General features: G+C 45.2%; 1 protein-coding gene across 1 annotated transcript; it reads right to left on the reverse strand.

The window, feature by feature from the left end:
* Positions 1–2,804: 2,804 nt before the first annotated feature.
* Positions 2,805–16,881, reverse strand: Wus (TM2 and DnaJ domain-containing protein wurst). Its single transcript, XM_077688017.1, has 3 exons — positions 16,195–16,881; positions 13,198–13,661; positions 2,805–6,709 (listed from the first exon to the last, which is right to left on the reverse strand). Exons 1-3 carry the CDS (start codon positions 16,577–16,579, stop codon positions 6,476–6,478), a joined length of 1,083 nt encoding a protein of 360 aa, XP_077544143.1. The 5' UTR covers positions 16,580–16,881; the 3' UTR covers positions 2,805–6,475.
* Positions 16,882–17,435: the final 554 nt, after the last annotated feature.

A 17,435-nucleotide genomic window follows, 5' to 3' on the forward strand; every position in this document is an offset into this window, starting at 1 on the left:
GTTTCTCAACAGCTACTCCGTTACCGTGGTGGTGTAGCGGTTGTCAGATACTTTTAGTCCTGCCTCTCAATAGCGACCCTGTTACCCTAGTGATCCGCCGGTTGTTAGTTTTTCACATTACGTGCCCAGCCCAAATCTACTGCTTTCTAATTTCTTTTACCCAAGTTTGTTCCCTGATCCAAGACACTCATGCTTATCCCTAAGCGTTATTCCTCTTATCCTTCTTTGATGACTCATTGGTCTAATGAATGACTCTTACGAGTCATTTATTAGCCAAACTAAACACCCTGAAAGAAATGTTTCTTTCAAGGCGTTTAGTAAGGTGCCAAGTTTCTGCTCTGTATGTCATCTCTGGCAGTACACACTTGTTGTATACCATTCATTTTAGTGACAGATGTAGTCTGCTGTTTATTATTTCAAAGTGCTTGCTGAATGCCCATGCAATTACTGCGCCGGATTTTTCCACATGGTTGGCAAGACAGTTGGAATCTGCACCGACAATTTCTCTGACATGGTTCAATATTTATCCACAGCATTCCATGATGTAGGCTAAAAGTGAGGCTTTTTGCATATGATTTTTCCTATTCATCTGCAAGCCTATGGTGGAGCTTTCCAAATGTAGGTCGAACATTTTTTGCAGATGTTCTGCAGGCTCACTGAAGAAAACAGTGCTGTCTGCAGGTCTCAGTGACCCACAAACCACAACCACCACTCAGATATTCTTGATTCACTTATATCTCCGACATCTCCCATTCAAACTTCCTGAATTCCCCCTCCACACTGGTTGTAAACAGCTTTGGTGCAACCTCTGCCTCACTCGCTTCTTGACCGGAAACTTTTCGTTCTTTCTGTGGGGGCTTATCCTGCTCATACATCTCTTGTATATGTCCCCGAAGAGTCTTATGCAAGCCTCCTCTTTTCCTTGGTCTTTCAGTGCTTCCAGTACTACAGCAGTGTCTACCGAGTCAGACGAGTCTTTTTTTTTTCATTTATTAATGCCATGTAAAGAGGTTTATTATATACTCTGTGGATTTAGCTGATTGACGACATGAATGTGTAGCCTGTCCTAAATCCAGCCTGTTCTCCCGGTTGCTGGAAACCTACTGTCGTGTATGCGGTTCACTATCGCCTTTGCAAACAGCAGGTAGTAAGCTGACAGGTCTGTTATTCTTACACTTTTTGACTACACCGCCCTTCTTGTGTATCAAAATTATGTTGGCAGGCTAGAAGAACATTAAAGAATTGAGGCATTCTGAAAATAATTTTGCAAGCTTCTTGCTTGCATTGTACAATATATGCATGCTTTGAATGTTTTGTGTACAAAATTCCATGGTTTCCTGATACTCTTTAAATTCAATATATAGGTTTGACTGCATAAGCATTGAATCTGGCCTTGTTGCATGTGCAGATCTAGAGGAAATTTTCTTTTCTTCCCCCCCCCCCCCTTTCTTCTCGGCTTCTTTTGGGGGCATTAGTCTCTGCAGGCTGGTGTGTCTGCTTATGTAAGCAACTCCACTTTCCATCTGAGGCAGCGCGGTCACCATCACTCGACACCTGCTTTAGTACTCACAGCCTGGCAATATCCCTTGTGTACTTCGTCAGCAGGGTCACTATGACCTGCTGACAAGCTCTGGCATTCTGCTATCTGCGCTGCCATCGATGAAGTGACACAATTCCCCGAAACAGTTGCTAAAAATGTGCAGGGGAGCAGAAAGTTTGGCCTCGCTCCGTAAGGTTTTATAAATAAAGGTTCTGGGGGAAACTATTAGTAAATTAGCAATCCGGTGGCATTCCACAGGAAGTAAGACACAAACACATGCTTTCCATGGCAACGCAAAATCTTGGCTGCACTTTAATGTTTTGCATGGCTTTCACGCACCTTGGAAGGCCATGTTACGACCTATATATAAGTAAGCACACTGGATGTAAATGGAATGTGTTTCAGGCGGAATCATCACTGGCAGTTAACCAATAAATATAACATGGCCAGTAAAACTCTTGTAACAACTCAAAAGGTAATTTTAAAAAGGAGCATTCCAAAATGGTAATTTAGAGCAGTGGTTCTCAAATGAAGGTCCAGGAAGGCATTTGAGGCATGTGCAAAGTTCTCGAGGTGCAGTCAAACAATCCCCTCCCTATTCTTTTTTCTCTTCTGACAAACTTCAGGTTAGCTTTGTTATGAAGCATACACACTCAGTTTTCTTTTTTTTGCACTGCTCCATAGCTGCATGAAGTCAAATGTGCAAGCACTTAAAAACTAACGTATGAGTGACTGCCTGGAGCAAGAGGAGATTGCTTTGACTGTACCTTAAGGGGGCCATGAGGACAAAATACAAGTTTGGTTCATTTGAAGGATTGCATAAACTGATACCACTTATATTGCAAACTTCACTCAAGTAAGCTATATAATCAGAAAAACATAGACTGGCAGGCGACTCACCAGCTGCTTTCCTGTACTAGTTATGATGGATTAAAACTTGTGATTGGCTGAGGCTGACAAAATCAAATGCAAAAAAAAAAAAGAAAAAGGAATTTTAAGTTAGCAAAACGAGCTACTTGCCTTGCGCATGAAATTTAGTGTGCACTCTTTAAAAGCAGTAAGAATGGTGGGGTAAACAAGAGAAGTTCCAAACGGACACGTAAACGTACATCGCTGCACCGATATGGAACTACCGCTGGCTAACGCTGCGAAGTCCCGTGTCCGCCATGCAGGCGATTCTGACACGACCAGGGGCGGATCCAGGCTTTTTTCCGAGAGGGGGGTCAGCTCCTATCAGTGATGATGATGATGATGATGATGATGATGAGGAGGAGGAGGAGGAGGAGGAGGAGGAGGAGGAGGAGGAGGAGGAGGAGGAGGAGGAGCCTTATTTATTTACTGAAATTTCGGAAAAGCAAGAACACAAGGAATACAACAAGTCATCAATTAACCTTTTTCTGCGACCTGAGTGGTCATCTTCTTGGAGGTTTAAACTCCAAAATTAAGGGAGGGGTCAGGACATCCGGACCCCCCCTCTGGATCCGCCAATGGACACGACACCAGACAACTGGCGTAAGCGACACTGCCACTTTCGTGACCCTGTATGTTGAGTCATACCCAATGTTTCACGAAATAATTACAATGAACCATAACACAATACGGTACATACAGGTCCAATCAGATCTCCACAGATCAGAAGTAAACTGAGCAACTGCCAAGCTCACCGAGCTAAGGTCCAACCTTACACTGAGCAGCATTGCTGCTCCACCTAGGAAGGCCAACGGTAACCAACTGTTTTCCCGGTTATTAGATGCGACTGCATCTCATTCACTCGCCTTGTCCCTGCATCCGGCGGCGGCGGCGTTGTTGTCGGCGTCCGCCCCTCCCCCATTCTCCTCGCCGCGCGAGCTGCGCTCTCCGCCGCTCACCCCTCTCCTCTCCGATAGCGAACACTCTCTCGCGAGAAGCGGATGCGATTGGATTGGCTTGGCTTGGATTGTATTAAAGTGGATTGTGTTGGATTGTGTTGCGTCATAGCCGCGGCAGACGCACTGGCGCCGGCGCGTCCCCTCACCGTTATGCGCGCTATAAAATGCGGTGCCTGCGCCGCTCCGCTCCATCGTTCTAGCGCCGTTCCTCCGCTGTCCAACGCTGCAACGTGAACCCCCTATGCGTCGCATCTACACAGGGGTTCCCGCGAGGGGAGGTGGGAGTTTTTATTGGATTGCGTCATTTGAAGACTACGTGAAGCCAACATAATAACTCTGTCTTAGGTGCCCGCCTCTAATACATCATTGTTGACGTCACGAAACATGCAATGCCGCAAGGGAATCGAAATTTGGGCTCAAATTGTGAAATTCCTCAGTAAATAAGTCATTTTTTGCTGCCAGACAAGCGCTGAGGGTACTATAAAACAGCAAACCTTTTGAATAAAACGAAGTTGTATGTTGTCTTCATGGCTCCTTTAAACAAATCATGCGCCAACACTACCTAGCCCCCAACCCCCCTTTTGTGGTCCCTGATAATTTCTTCCAGCTCACTAACTGAGAACCACTGCTTTAGAGTACACAGTATCAACAAATTGGAGGCAACAGCACAAACGTGGCTGACATCCTTGGAGCTCAAGAGTAATCACAGACAGAGGAAGCAAGAGAAAGGCTATAAATATCTTCTGAGAGGAAGCTGCTGCTCTATAAGCTTGTACACACAGCAACATAGTTAGAGCACTCTGCCCAGTAATGCACTTTTACAGTAAGGCACGCCACTGTTCGACTGCCACCAACAAGGAAAGGCACTGGGGCATTGGCGAAAACTTCAGGTGCAAATCAGCACGGGTGCACTCTATGCAGGTATTTGCGCTTGTGATTTAAAAATCTCAACAACAGGCCGCTATGGCCCCAAATCCACCTCATGAGAAGTACAGCCTAAGCACAGCCTCTGGCAGAGGTCAAGGTCAAGAGGTCAATGTGTGCATCTGTTTGTGAATATGCATGCACAAATGTATACACTGCTGCCAGATTCTGCATATTTGATTTTCACTAAAATTATGCCCCAAACAGAGCACATATGGCGGATATGTTAACAACCTCTGAACAGGGCGTAGTACTCCTCTTGGTGATGAGCATATTTTGTAGAAGGGCAGCTTGAGCATTACGAATGAGTAGAGTACGGTAAAAAAAAAAAAACACACACACAACCTAGCTTCTTGATGGAAAATTCTTCCTTTGCATACCAATATTCCTTCACATCTACACACTTTTCGCTCACTATTCACTGCACAACTTACAGGTGAAGGAAGCCCCTCTCATTTCTAATGCGTCCACTGTCTCGCTGCAACTACTGAGGACTTGTCGAGAAAGTTTGGGCTGGTGTCACACATGTATCAAGCTATCAATCCTCACAACAGGAGAATGTGCAACTGTCAGTGCTCCAGCCTGGTACAACCCTTCACTGCTCTTTAGGGAATAGTAGCATGTTATGTTGGGCAGAAAGCAAATGAGAATATTCACCTCGCCACGGTGCTACTTTTGTAAGCGCCTGATATATACGTCATTCCAAACAGCAACCACTGCACAACCACGAAGCTATGGTGACCTAACTGTGCCAAAATTCTTAGAAAGTATTCAATTCTACAAATAAAGCAAAGCAAAGTAGAAGACAAGGATATTCTTAAGTGCATTCTTGCCTCTAAGAATGTAATACAAATCTATTTGCACTGATACATCACGCAGAGGCAATACTCAAGTGGAAGTTCAGTTCCTTAAAGGAGCCATGAAGACAAAACACAAATTTGTGTTATTCGAAAGATTTTCTGTTTCATATGCCCCCAGCGCTTGTCCGAATGCAAACGATGCTTTATTCACTGAGAAATTAATTAATTTAAGTTAAAATTTTGATTTTCCCGCTAAATCGCGCGTTTTCGTGTCTGCAATGACATCACAGGGCCTTGTTTACCGTTAGTGAACCTAGATGGCGCCACCACACCGTGGAAAGCCGTTTTGTGCCTTTGGTTTGTTTGAGAACATAATTGTACCTGCCTTGTTTTGTTCATGGAGACAATCGTTTCGTGAAACATGGTGCTCGCTCGACCAATACGGTCACGTAAGACATCATCGCTTGCATCAACCGGCCAGTGTCGTCTGAAACAACCCCAAAGCCTCACAGTCCTGTGCAGCTAAACCAAGCATAGTGCGCGCAGTACCAACAGCAGTACGCATTGGTACTTATATGTTTACGTGTGCTTTCGTAACCCTCCACTGTTTGTCCCACCATTCTTAGGGCTTTAAAAAGAATGTGCCCTAAATTAAAGCGCAAATAGCTCGTTCAGTAAGCTTATAAGCTCTGCCTAATTTGGGTTTGCTTTTGCCGCCCTCCGCCAATCGCAGAGCTGTCTGGTATGACAGCATAGGCTCTGTTGCGGGAAATGAGCTGGTGGGTCGCATGGCCATTCCCTTTTTTTCTAATTATGCAGCTTATTTGAGCAAAGTTTACGTTACAACTGGTGTCAGTATCGTTCTAACGAGGCAATCTTTTGAATGAACCAAACTTGTGTTTTCTTTTCATGGCTCCTTTAAGCCTTCAATCGCTTACACCAGCTGCATTGAAAGACATGTTCAAGTGTGCTGCCTATTGGAAGCACATTTTCACAGAACTTGGATAAAAATCTTTGGAACGTCACATTCTCGCAGAGCTGATCTCACTTAAGCAGCACTTGCCCTACAAGTACACATGCATCCGGGTACTTTGGCAAAAGCACAATAAAATATGACTGCATGTGCAAAATGTGCAAATGAAGAAAGGTGCTGTGCTACCTGTTACCTCGTGATCTCGGTTAGCTTGCTCCGCACTCCACAGCTGAGCGCTAACGTCACTTGCACCAAGCCTTCAATCATTCTCAAAACAATGCCACCAAAAAAGTGTGCCATACTGAATAAAAGGCTTGCCAGGAACCATCACGTCTCAACAAAAGTCTGCAATGCTGAGCAAAGCCACATGCTAGAACTCAGTTCGAGGGTCGTTGGGATTCTCCCGTGCTTTGGTGTTCTTCTTTAGTCGTCTTGACTTCAGGTTGGAGAGGACTTCGTAGGCCTTTTGAATTTCAATGAACTTCTCTTGGGCTTCCAGCTTTTGCGCAGGTTCTTTGAAGCGGTCAGGATGCCACTGGCGTGCCAGCTTTCGGTAAGCCGCTGTGATGGATTCTTGCGAAGAACTAGATGAAACTCCAAGCACCTGAAAACGGGACAGATTGAAGTGCTTAATAAATTTTGTGCCCTCAAGAGAATTTACTAGCGTGCCCTTTTTTTGTGGTCCAAAAGGTGTTTCCAACATCATGGCTCCAGACAAGGTTTGTCCTAGTGTTCTGACTTGAGAAATGCATACTACTGTTTGAAAAGACTTGTCTGAACATAACTTGCTGATCAAGATGGCAACTTGACTTAACAATGTGGCTTATGCACTTTAATTAACTTTCTTAGTTTCTTAGAACACTAAAGTCACTTTTTACAAAGTATCAGGGCGGGGCAGTATCAAAGATGTATAATAGTTAACACTATTTTTGATACATTCCATGTATCTGTAATAGGTATCACTTGCCACAGAAAAATACACTGCAGTATTGACATCAAAAATACATTTCTAACGTATTCCATATCTTACAGCCCTACTACACTGGCTTCCAAATGTGATTCGAACCGAATGACATTTGACTTAAAGGGACCCTGCAACACTCTTTAAGCAGTGCAAGTAAACCTGCGTGACGTCTAGATTACACTGCCAGGAACACCTGAGCCAAATATTACACGTGCACGTGAAGCGGTGAGCACGCAAATCGATGTGAAAGACGCGGAAAAACCAACCGCTCTCTCTTCAGTTGTCCTCATTATGCAATCCCTGGCATGGCCTAAGGGACGTCACATAGGCCATGGCTGCCCAATCGGCTGTCACTGGTCAACTTCGCGGCTAGATTCTCCCATTTCCGTCGTCGTCATCGCTGTGTACGAACCTCTTCTATGCCTGAACCTGTAGGCACAGTTTTGCCATTTCTTTTGTGTTTTGAGTGCGCGCGGAGCTTGAGTTATGAGCTCAATACTTCCCTTTCAACGGGACCACTCGACTACAAACGTTTATTGCTTCAAAAACGCCCTACCAGCCCGAGCGCGCACTTGCGAGCAGGCACCCATGCCTGCTTTTTTGTGGCACCAGACCGGAAATAGGCCCCTCCGCGTTGCGGAGAAAAGGAGAAAACTACCCAGCATGTGATATATCGAAGGCTGCCGAAGAGAACGCCGCGAGCCGCCCCCCTCTCCGGGAGAGAGCGCGCAGCTTTCGTCGCGTTGTCCGCGGTCGAGTTGAGAGGGAACAATTATGCGCGATTTCTCATCGTGCGTAGTTTCGTTAATTGTGAACGGATTTTCATAATTCTTGCGGGAGGAGATTTCTGGGACAATAGACTTTATCCCAAAATACATTACTAGTAGTGTTGCAGGGTCCCTTTAAATGCGAAGTTGTGCTGCTCCACTGGGTTTTGAAATGGCATTCAGCTCAAATGACATTCGAGTCGAATAATCACCCCGAGAGACATTCGGAGCTCTCAAATGCCATTTCTTGCACTCTTGCGCACAGCATTCCAATTAAGCCAGTATTTACAAATATATTACTGGCACACTTAAAACAAATACATTTTTTTTTTAATTTTGGGACTTTGTTTACTTTTCATTCACTGAAATCATGATTGATTTTGATTGTAGGGTTTAACGCGCCGACGCAACGCAGGCGATGAGGCGCGCCGTAGTGGAGGGCTCCGGATTAATTTTGACCACCTGGGGATCTTTAACGTGCGTCGAAATCTCGTACACACAGGCGTTTTTACTTTTCGCCTCCATCAGAAAAGCGGCCGCCACGGCCGGGAATCGAACCCGCGACCTCGTGCTCAGCCGCGCAACGCCTTAGCCACTGAGCCACCGCGGCGGGTCACTGAAATCATGATATCAAAATGTAATAATTCCATACTCTCAGCACAGCGCGAGCAAGCGACAGACCAGCGTGGCCAGACACCACAAAACATGCACCCAGAAGTATAAAAAAAAAACTTGATAGCAATTTAGAATGAAGAAAACGTATGTCAAAGCTTGCATTATTTATAATTTGATATCATTTTACTGCCAAAGACTGCTGCTAAATTTGATTGTTGCATTATTGTGCGAAAACAGAACTCAACAGCAGCAGCACCACGCAGTATGGTGAGCGATTGTTAAAGCTTTCAAATGCCATCGAAATTGTACCGGAGTACGGCGGATTCTGAATGGCATTCGAAGCCCTTTATTTGAGTCGAATTACAAGGCTCAAATGACATTTGGACGCCAGCGTAGCAGGGGTAATAATTACACTCAATACTTTGTGAAGTGCCCTGGCGATTCTGCAGGTGGTGCTTTTGCAATGGCCTTTGCTGAGGCAGTACCACATGGGAAAAGGCACGCAAGCTAACGTAGCCATGGACTAGCATTGCTCGGATTGAGTAGAGTGCCCTGGACCAGCAATAATACTCCCCCCTTTTTTTTCACTTATTGCACCAGAAATTAGGTGCCTTTGTTGAGTGACCTGCCTTCCTTGACAGAGTGACCAGCGGTGGGCCAGGTTACCCGTTTGAGAAAAAGAGGAAAAAAGGGGGGGGAGATCCAATTTATCCACATTGCTTGTCAATTAGTCTCATTTTTGTCTGAATTCTGGATGCAGCCCAATCATCCACTCACTTCCTATACCTTGTATCTAGTACCCAACCTATAGCACGCACTGCAACAGTTTTGTGCACCCGATAAGGCAACGTGACTAAGGCATGGAGCTGTTTTTCCGAGCGTGCCAGCCCCTTTTCTTATGGAGACAGAAACAAAAGTGCCGCACATTCCCGGTTTCAGCGCATGTTCAGCCCCAGGTGGTCACAATTAACCCTCAGTCCTGTGAAATCTAGGCCTGGGGAGTTTCACTGGTGTGTGAAACCCCAATTCAAATTCAAGCTGCTTTTCGCACTCATGATATGCTTTATGGCCAACCAGGCCTCCTCTAGAGCCTGTGGGCCTCTCTGCTTATACGTCAGCTGCAGCAATGCCTTTGATGTTCCCTACTGCACCGCATGCCCACATTTCAACATTCTGCCTATGCATGGCCCTTTTCCCTTCTGCCACTATTCCCACCCCATCTGTTTAGAGCCGCTTACCTGAACCTTGCTCCCACTTTGCTGCATTCTGCATACATCAGTTCCCATTTGCCAGCAGTAATTTTATGCAAAAAAGTTGCCATATTTCACTCTGCTCCCGGCAAAAAAACTCCGAAACCGGTTATTATCAGTAATGAGTTAACAAAAAAAGGTGAAAAAAAAAGAGGATTATGAAAAGGTAATTGTGCATTCACTGAGCGTTCAATGAGCGTTCATTATACCTTTGTTGAGTGCCCTAAAGAGAACACATGACAAGGGATACAAGGACGAGCGCTACTTACAACTGAATTTTAATAACAACCACGGGACATATAAATAGAAAAGAATCACAACACACTCAAATGACTATGAAGTTTATCACATCGCTGCACATCCCCCCACGCACTCGTCAGGCACGCACGTGTGATAAATGCTTATCCAAGAAGGCCAGCTCTTTCGAACTTTGACGTCCATATCTTTCGAGTTCGAAAGAGCTGGCCTTCTTGGATAAGCATTTATCACACGTGCGTGCCTGACGAGTGCGTGGGGGGATGTGCAGCGATGTGATAAATTTCATAGTCATTTGAGCGTGTTGTGATTCTTTTCTATTTATATGTCCCGTGGTTGTTATTAAAATTCAGTTGTAAGTATAGCGCTCGTCCTTGTATCCCTCGTCCTGTGTTCTCTTTACTGCGCTCAACAAAGTTATAATGGATTACCAACTCGCTCGTACCCACACGTTGTCAATGAGTGTTCGCGTTACAAGATTTTTTTTTGCCAAGATAAAAATGTGTCGGGGTGGTTTCCCACACTGCTTATAAAAGCAGCAGGAAAGGCCTCACTATGCCTTCTATCTGTACGATAGTACAGCCTTGGTGAAGCTTGTCCTTCAATAAAATATCAGTTTAGGGCAATCAGCACAGCCTTTTCTTTATCCCATGTCAAAATTAACAGTTATTTGTGGAACTAGGGACAAACTTCCCACCTTAAATAACACTACCGCACTTGAAGGTGTATTGAACGCAAGTACATAACGTGAGGAATGGACCGAAACATTACAGATTTACTTTCGGGTTGAGTATCAGAAACGCAATTTTATCAGGGTTAGTGTGCCCGTGTCAAAGGTGCAATTGTCAGGTATTGTGCCCAGTCATGCAACGTAACATGCATATTTGTAAATGCATGGATTACACTTAAGGACAATGGCAACAAGGCTAGCCAGTAACTATTCCATGATAAAGTGTTGCATTACAGTTTACCTGCACAGCCAATGCCCTCTGAGCATTGAAAGAGCCAAAAGGTGAGTGCCATGTTACTTCTGTTCTGACCTACTCTTAAATATATCAGCACTTTGTGGCTTAAAGGGGAAAGTATTTTTAAGCGAGAAGTTAGCACATGAGCAACACCAATTTCCATAGATTCTGGAAGATTCACAAAATGCAAGGATATAGACAAGTGGCAAATGAAAAAACAATGCTGGAAGTACTCATTTTTCAGTTGATACTTCTTCTAGCAGAATTCTGCACTGTAAAAAAGTAAACGCTTAAGCTATAAATGGCTGCATTAACATTGAGCAATACGAATTTTATCATGCTTCGTTAAATCATGGAGCAGTAAAATTCACCGCACGGCCCGGAGTTGTTTCATTGTCTACGCAGGGGGCCTCAATGGGATTGTTTGCTCTCACAGTAGATGTGGTAGCCATGGCAGTGTTCAGTGAGGTCGGATTTTTAAACATAATTTGAAAGGCCCTGCGAGAAGCTCTACAAAACCGTCGCCGAAGATTTTTCTCCGATAATTATAAGAACCTATGAAGTAGCCATGATGCAAATAGAACGCATGCCCTGCCCCCCTTCCTGCTTCTGTGTTAGTCTTCGCTACCCAGTAACCTGGATCCAAGCTTGTCAGCATTGTGTGCGTCTTCTTATCACAGCTGTTTCATGCATCTGATAAGCAAGCCAATGGATGAAGTCTAATCTTAGAATGACAGACTTCCGAGCCACTGTCCCTTCGAGCTGTGCATAGATAAGCAGACAAAAAGCAGAAGCCAGTCATTCAAAGGACGTATCTCCAAACCACTGCTCCATCAAAAGGTTCCCTTATCAATAAGTGCCCAGATAAGTGGACAAAGGATGCTACAAAGGATGCTTCAAATGCTTCAAAGGATGCACTTTCAAATCGCTTTTTTTGAAACGTGTGCAGATGAGTACACAACAGCTGAAAATGATGACCGTTTCTTTTTTCAAAGGAGGTAGAGGTATTCAGCCTGCCATTTGTTTGCATCCTATTCCAAGCCAAAGTTTTTACCCTCGCAAATGATGAGAATATGAGAGTGTGAATTTCAGAATACGCCCAGTTTGACAAAATAATGAAGAAAAAGGTTGCTGAAATCAAACGGCTTTACAGCAACTAGAAGCTTTTGTAGCCAATCTTCATCCTCTTTTTCTTTTTTTTTTTTTGCTGCGAACGGTAGTACAAATTCTCTGACCTGCATTTTGTACACTCTAATATTTTAAGCATCTCATATCCATTTTTGAGGAGCTCAGAAACGGGATTGTGGATACCTAATTGCAGAAGGCGGGAAGTAGGCATGAAGTGGGGGAGGCTGAGGGTGATGTACGATTTCCTGATAACGGCGTCTAATTTGGCATGTTCTTTTGGTTTGAGGTTCGCGTACAGAGTACCATATGTGATGTGTCTGAGCAGCATGGCTTGGAAAAGATGGCAGGTGTCTGGTTTTTTTAGGCCATGGCGCTGGGTGCTGATTTTTCTGATGAGATGTGTGAGCAGAGTGACTGCAACAAACAACTACATCTCCTCTCCTACTCCCTCTCGCTCAGTCCCGAACACCACCTACCACCTAGTCTGGGAGTGCCCCTATGCACCAAACCCCCTCCCTTCCTCATACCCTGGGCAGTGGGAGTGCGAGCTGGCCAGCTCACGGTGCAAGGTTAAGGAACAACTCATCGCTCGTGCCTAGGCTGCTGCGCTGGCTCGTGGCCAAATGGATTAAGAAATCCACCCACTTTTATGCTCAATAAACATTTTCCAATCCAAATCCTCCAAAATCATATGCATTTTCAAAAATATATAGAACATTTGTATTTCTTTGTAATTGCAAGTCTTGGTGTTTAAAAATTTTTTTTGCTTTTTTCTAAAGGACTGATTGAAGAATAGCATGAAGCATCCTTCTAAACTATCCATTCTTGGACACAATTTTGGCTACTCAGTGCAGTTTATAAGCAGCGCATTTGCTAGCGTTATGAAAAAGAATGCTATGAAGTTATGAATGATCCCTAATGGCTTGAGAAAATACATAGCAGCTTTTACATAACACATAGCAGCTTTTCACAAGCACAAGCAAGGCTTCACAAGCACAAAATTTTTCATAACTTTACAAAAACAGGCATCTTTCTCTTTTTCAGCACAGCGGTGCTCGTGGCGAGTTCAGCACCCTTTCGAAGGGAACGTGGCTCAAAACAGCCCCCTCCTTGAAGCGAGATTCAAAAATAACCGAGTAGCCCCCCACCTTGAGGGCGTTTGCCTCCCCCTGGGGGTCGAGGGCCTCCATGAGCAGGCGCCAGAGCTCGCCCCAGCCCTTGAGGCGCAGCTGGTTGTACATGGACAGCACGACGCTCTTGAAGTCCTGCCACAGGGGGCTGCTGAAGAAGTGGCGGATCGAGTCGCGGCACTTCACCTCCGTCCCATCGTTGTCCGTCATGCTGCAGTTGAAGTACAGCCATGAGCCCCACAAAGAGCCGTACAGCAGGCTGCAGGTGGCGAACACGAACAGCCGCTGGAACAGGGGCCGGGACGGGCGCGGCCGCAGCCGCCACGACTTGGTGTAGTTGTTGAAGAAGTAGCTGGACAACAGGCTCGTCCAGAAGACACTGTGCGTGCTCCAGAAGTAGAGTGGGTACGTCAGGTACGCCCCCAGCAGCGGCATCTTGAAGTTGCCCTCCTGCTCGCCAATGTTGCCCACCAGGTGGACACCTAGCAGGCAGCAAGCAAACACATCCAGCTGCTGCAGCCGGCACAAAACAAAGGCTAGCTAGCCCCGTCTGCATCGCTCACGCCTCTGCGAACAAAGGGCCTTTGTCTTCAACAGCTCACGCAGCGCAAGCATTTAATTACCCCACACCCCTCTCAGGAGGGCCTGCATTTTTAGTGCACTAGTTATCCCCATGCCAAGCTGGTACGGTTTTGTCTATAAAGTCATGCTCCGACTATCCACTTCCCCACTGTTCACACGCCAGCTGCAGGGCTCTTTTGACCACCACAGGCACACACAGATGTGCCTCTCGTTCTGCTTGTGTTTGAGCACATTTGCAACAGTCCATACCATTCAGCTTAGCTGCACTTAAAGCCCTCTTACTGGAAATGTGTACATGCTTCAAGACGTTCAAGTTTCCAGAAAACGGCAGTTTGTAGGCCCCTTGCGGTTCTTTAACAAGTGTTGAAGTCTTTTGCACACGGGCACCTTTGTTTTTCACCTGTGTTACAAAAACAACCCCTGCAGCCGGGAATCGAACCAGTGCTGGGGGCAAGTGATGCCCGATAAAATTACTTTATAGCTTAAAGGGTCACCCAAAAAAAGCTACTGAACATCTGCCAATCCACTGTGCAGTTCCAACTTGTGTAACCCATCATTTCACTATTAGCAGATGTCTAGTGTGTTAGCTTATTTCTAAATTTAGGCTTAGCAAGCATGGTGCCCCCCCACAGTTGCCTCAATTATGTCAATGATGTAACACCAGTCTGCAATCTGGTTCGATGCTATTTCAGCTCTCGGAAATTAAATTTATATCTGTTTCATGGTTAATAACGACTTTGCATTAGTTCAACAATTAATTGGATGAATAAATGAGCTTGCGATACATTAACTGTGGCCAGCCAGACCTGACAGTGTCTCATCACAAACTTAACTAAATGAACAAAAAGGACGGCTCGAAAAAAAGAAATGCCAGCACTCTTCACTGCACTTTTCTCTCGCAAAAAAAAAAAAATGTCTAATTTGGTCGAAAAAAAAAAAAGCTGAACAAGAGCTACAGGCTCTAAACTGCATCATAATGTAGTAATTATGCAAGGTTTTTAACACTTTCCAGTGTCCATCTAATAAAAAGAACAAGGAACGTAAGCTTTTCTTTGTTACTGATGACGCCACATGTACACATTAACCTTGCTTTCCTTTGAAGACAAAGTGAAAGTAATTTTGAGAAAGGCACGAAAGAGAACAGCAAGGCACTAAAGCAAAAAGATCAGAACTGTGCACTATAAAAAGCCACCACAATGTACTGGCACACCCAGAGGAGGAATCCTGAAGCTCAGGATCCCCCTTCAAGTTTCAAGACCCTGAACGTTGTAAAGGGAACATGAAATTGAGCCAATAGGCTCTTTTCTTTTATGCTAAAAAAACTCCCACAGAGCTGTGCAGGCTGTAATTCCCTTCTTGTAGAGTACAGACATCAAAAATGACCAAAACATGCACAGCAATACTAATATTGGACACGGTTCCAATTCTATTTTGATCTTGCACAGACCAAGCAAGCTGCCTTTCACTTTTGAAGGAACTTTCCTTTATTGCAGTGAGTACCATGGCCAATGCTGTTGACAGGTACTACAGCCAAAACTAATATCTGGTTGTAATGGTGATAACTTTCAGAAACGAAAGCATGCAACAGAATTTTAAGCTTAATACAGTGCAATAAACAAAGCAGTTGCAAACATGATTTACACTTAGTCTTGAAAGCGCAATGCAAAGTTCAGGCACCTAATGCACAAGTGATATGCTGGCCCTTTGCCTATTTAGTTTTCATAACAGCAAATTTGGCGCAAACACACGCATGTGTTGCGTATGCAGCCGGCCAATTTTATGCCATGAATTTCACAAAACCTTTTGGCCGCATAAAGGCAGAGTGTAAGAGCTATCATCCAAGACTATTTCTTGCTCTGGACTTAGTGTACACCAAAAGTATTGTAGCATGCATAATATTAGCGAAAATCATGCCTCGTTCTGCAACATCGGCTACATTTCCACAACTGGCGAATCTTAAATTTAGGATTTATTCTTGAGGTAAATAAAAGTCAAACAAGCTAGGCACACGTTTAGAGGCTAACAAACCCTTGCGTGGCACAGTCGTACACGGGACAGCTCAAGGATGGCAGGTGGTGCTTTATCACAAGGGAAGAGAGCTGCCCTGGGGCTGCTTATCTCCGCCCGAGTGAAACTAAACACCTGTCAGTATCGTGGCAATCGATTAAAGCAATGAAGCTAGAGGTTAGAACGTTTTTGACGGTCTTACTTGACGTTGTTTCAACACCCCTCCATAAAATTAATGACACATAATGAAACAGTAACTGCATACTGCAGGCAAAGCAGATTTCGCATTTTTAAAGAAAGCGTAAAACAGCGTGTCAAGCGGGAGTCATTCTGCTCTCTGAGCGATCGCGTCGGCCACTTTTTAGGGGCATGGAAACACAAATTTTCGATTCACTCGGACGATACAAAATAGGGTGAGATACATACCTATGGCAACTGCCAGGGGAACTGGTAGAGCAGCGAGGGCCACGTAGTTTTCAGGAATGTGGTCTACCGGCAGAGCGTATAAAATCATGTACCCGAGAGCATCGGAAACTATCATTTGTCCCATTGACCTGGCCGTACTAGACGGCGGCTTCGGATGCTTGCGCATTCTCTCTTTCATCTTGTCGGTGGTCTTTGGATCTCTGTTCGCATACCGGACGTAGAACGGGATCCTCCAAAGGTCTCTGAGCCAGCCCAGGCCGAAGTAACCGCCCAGCGTCATGCACCAAACAAGCGCTTGCCGATCACGACCAAGGTAGAAGTGGTGGATGCCCAACCAGCCACAAGTAAGCCACAAAAAATACGTAACGAACAAGCTTTTCGCCATCGTTGAACAAGCGCGCACCTGGCCAACAACAAGTCCAAACTGAATTGCGCGCGTCTCGGTGAGGTGAGGAGGACGCAAACAAACTGTGTGCCAGCCGGCACTACGGCAGTTCAAACTACGCACACAAAGCCAGTGCAAGACTGCGTAATGAAGGTGCAAATCGCGCGCGCCCACCGGCGTATCCTTCGCATGGGACGGGCAACTTGCCCATCAAGATTGTCCACTTCCACACGCACACGTCGAATACCGATGTGGAGAGATAACAAGCTTAGAAGTAACTAGATACCTCTTTGGTGCGCACCGCTGAACAAACGCGCTGTCTGCTGCCACCATACGGCGAAACTGTTACGTTTGGCTTTTTATTTTTTTACTCTCTTTACTTTCGTTTAGAAGGCACAGACGACCCAATGAAGCTTTCATAAAAAACTTGAGTAAAGGAACAATTGCAAAATCAAGCGATTTTTTTGTTGCTGCTGCTAAACAGCGTGGTTTTGTACTTCGCCTTTTTTTCTTCTTTTTTTACGGCCACGGTGAAGGCATTTTTACGCAGCTGTGCTTTATCGCGTTCGGTTTCTTTTTTTTTTTAGTGCGTAGCCTTTGTGAGCAAACCACGCGCGTTTGGCGCCCGTTGGTCAGTCGGTCGGTCCAAGCATCGCCTCCTGTCCTGTATACAGGAGGCGATGGTCCATGCTTTGGCGGCTAGGGCACCCAATCGGCGGCCGTAGCAGACGACACGGTTGACGCAAACTCGGTCGGCGTATAATTCCGGCAGAAGAGAAAAAAAAACTTCTTTATTTAGCAGAACCTTGTGGGAGTGGAGCCTTCTTACAGGTAGCCATGTGCCGTTCTTGATGCT

Source organism: Haemaphysalis longicornis, unplaced genomic scaffold (assembly GCF_048455015.1).
Source record: "Haemaphysalis longicornis isolate Haplotype H1 unplaced genomic scaffold, Haemaphysalis longicornis Haplotype H1 scaffold_1, whole genome shotgun sequence".
NCBI classification, from domain to species: Eukaryota; Metazoa; Arthropoda; class Arachnida; order Ixodida; family Ixodidae; genus Haemaphysalis; species Haemaphysalis longicornis.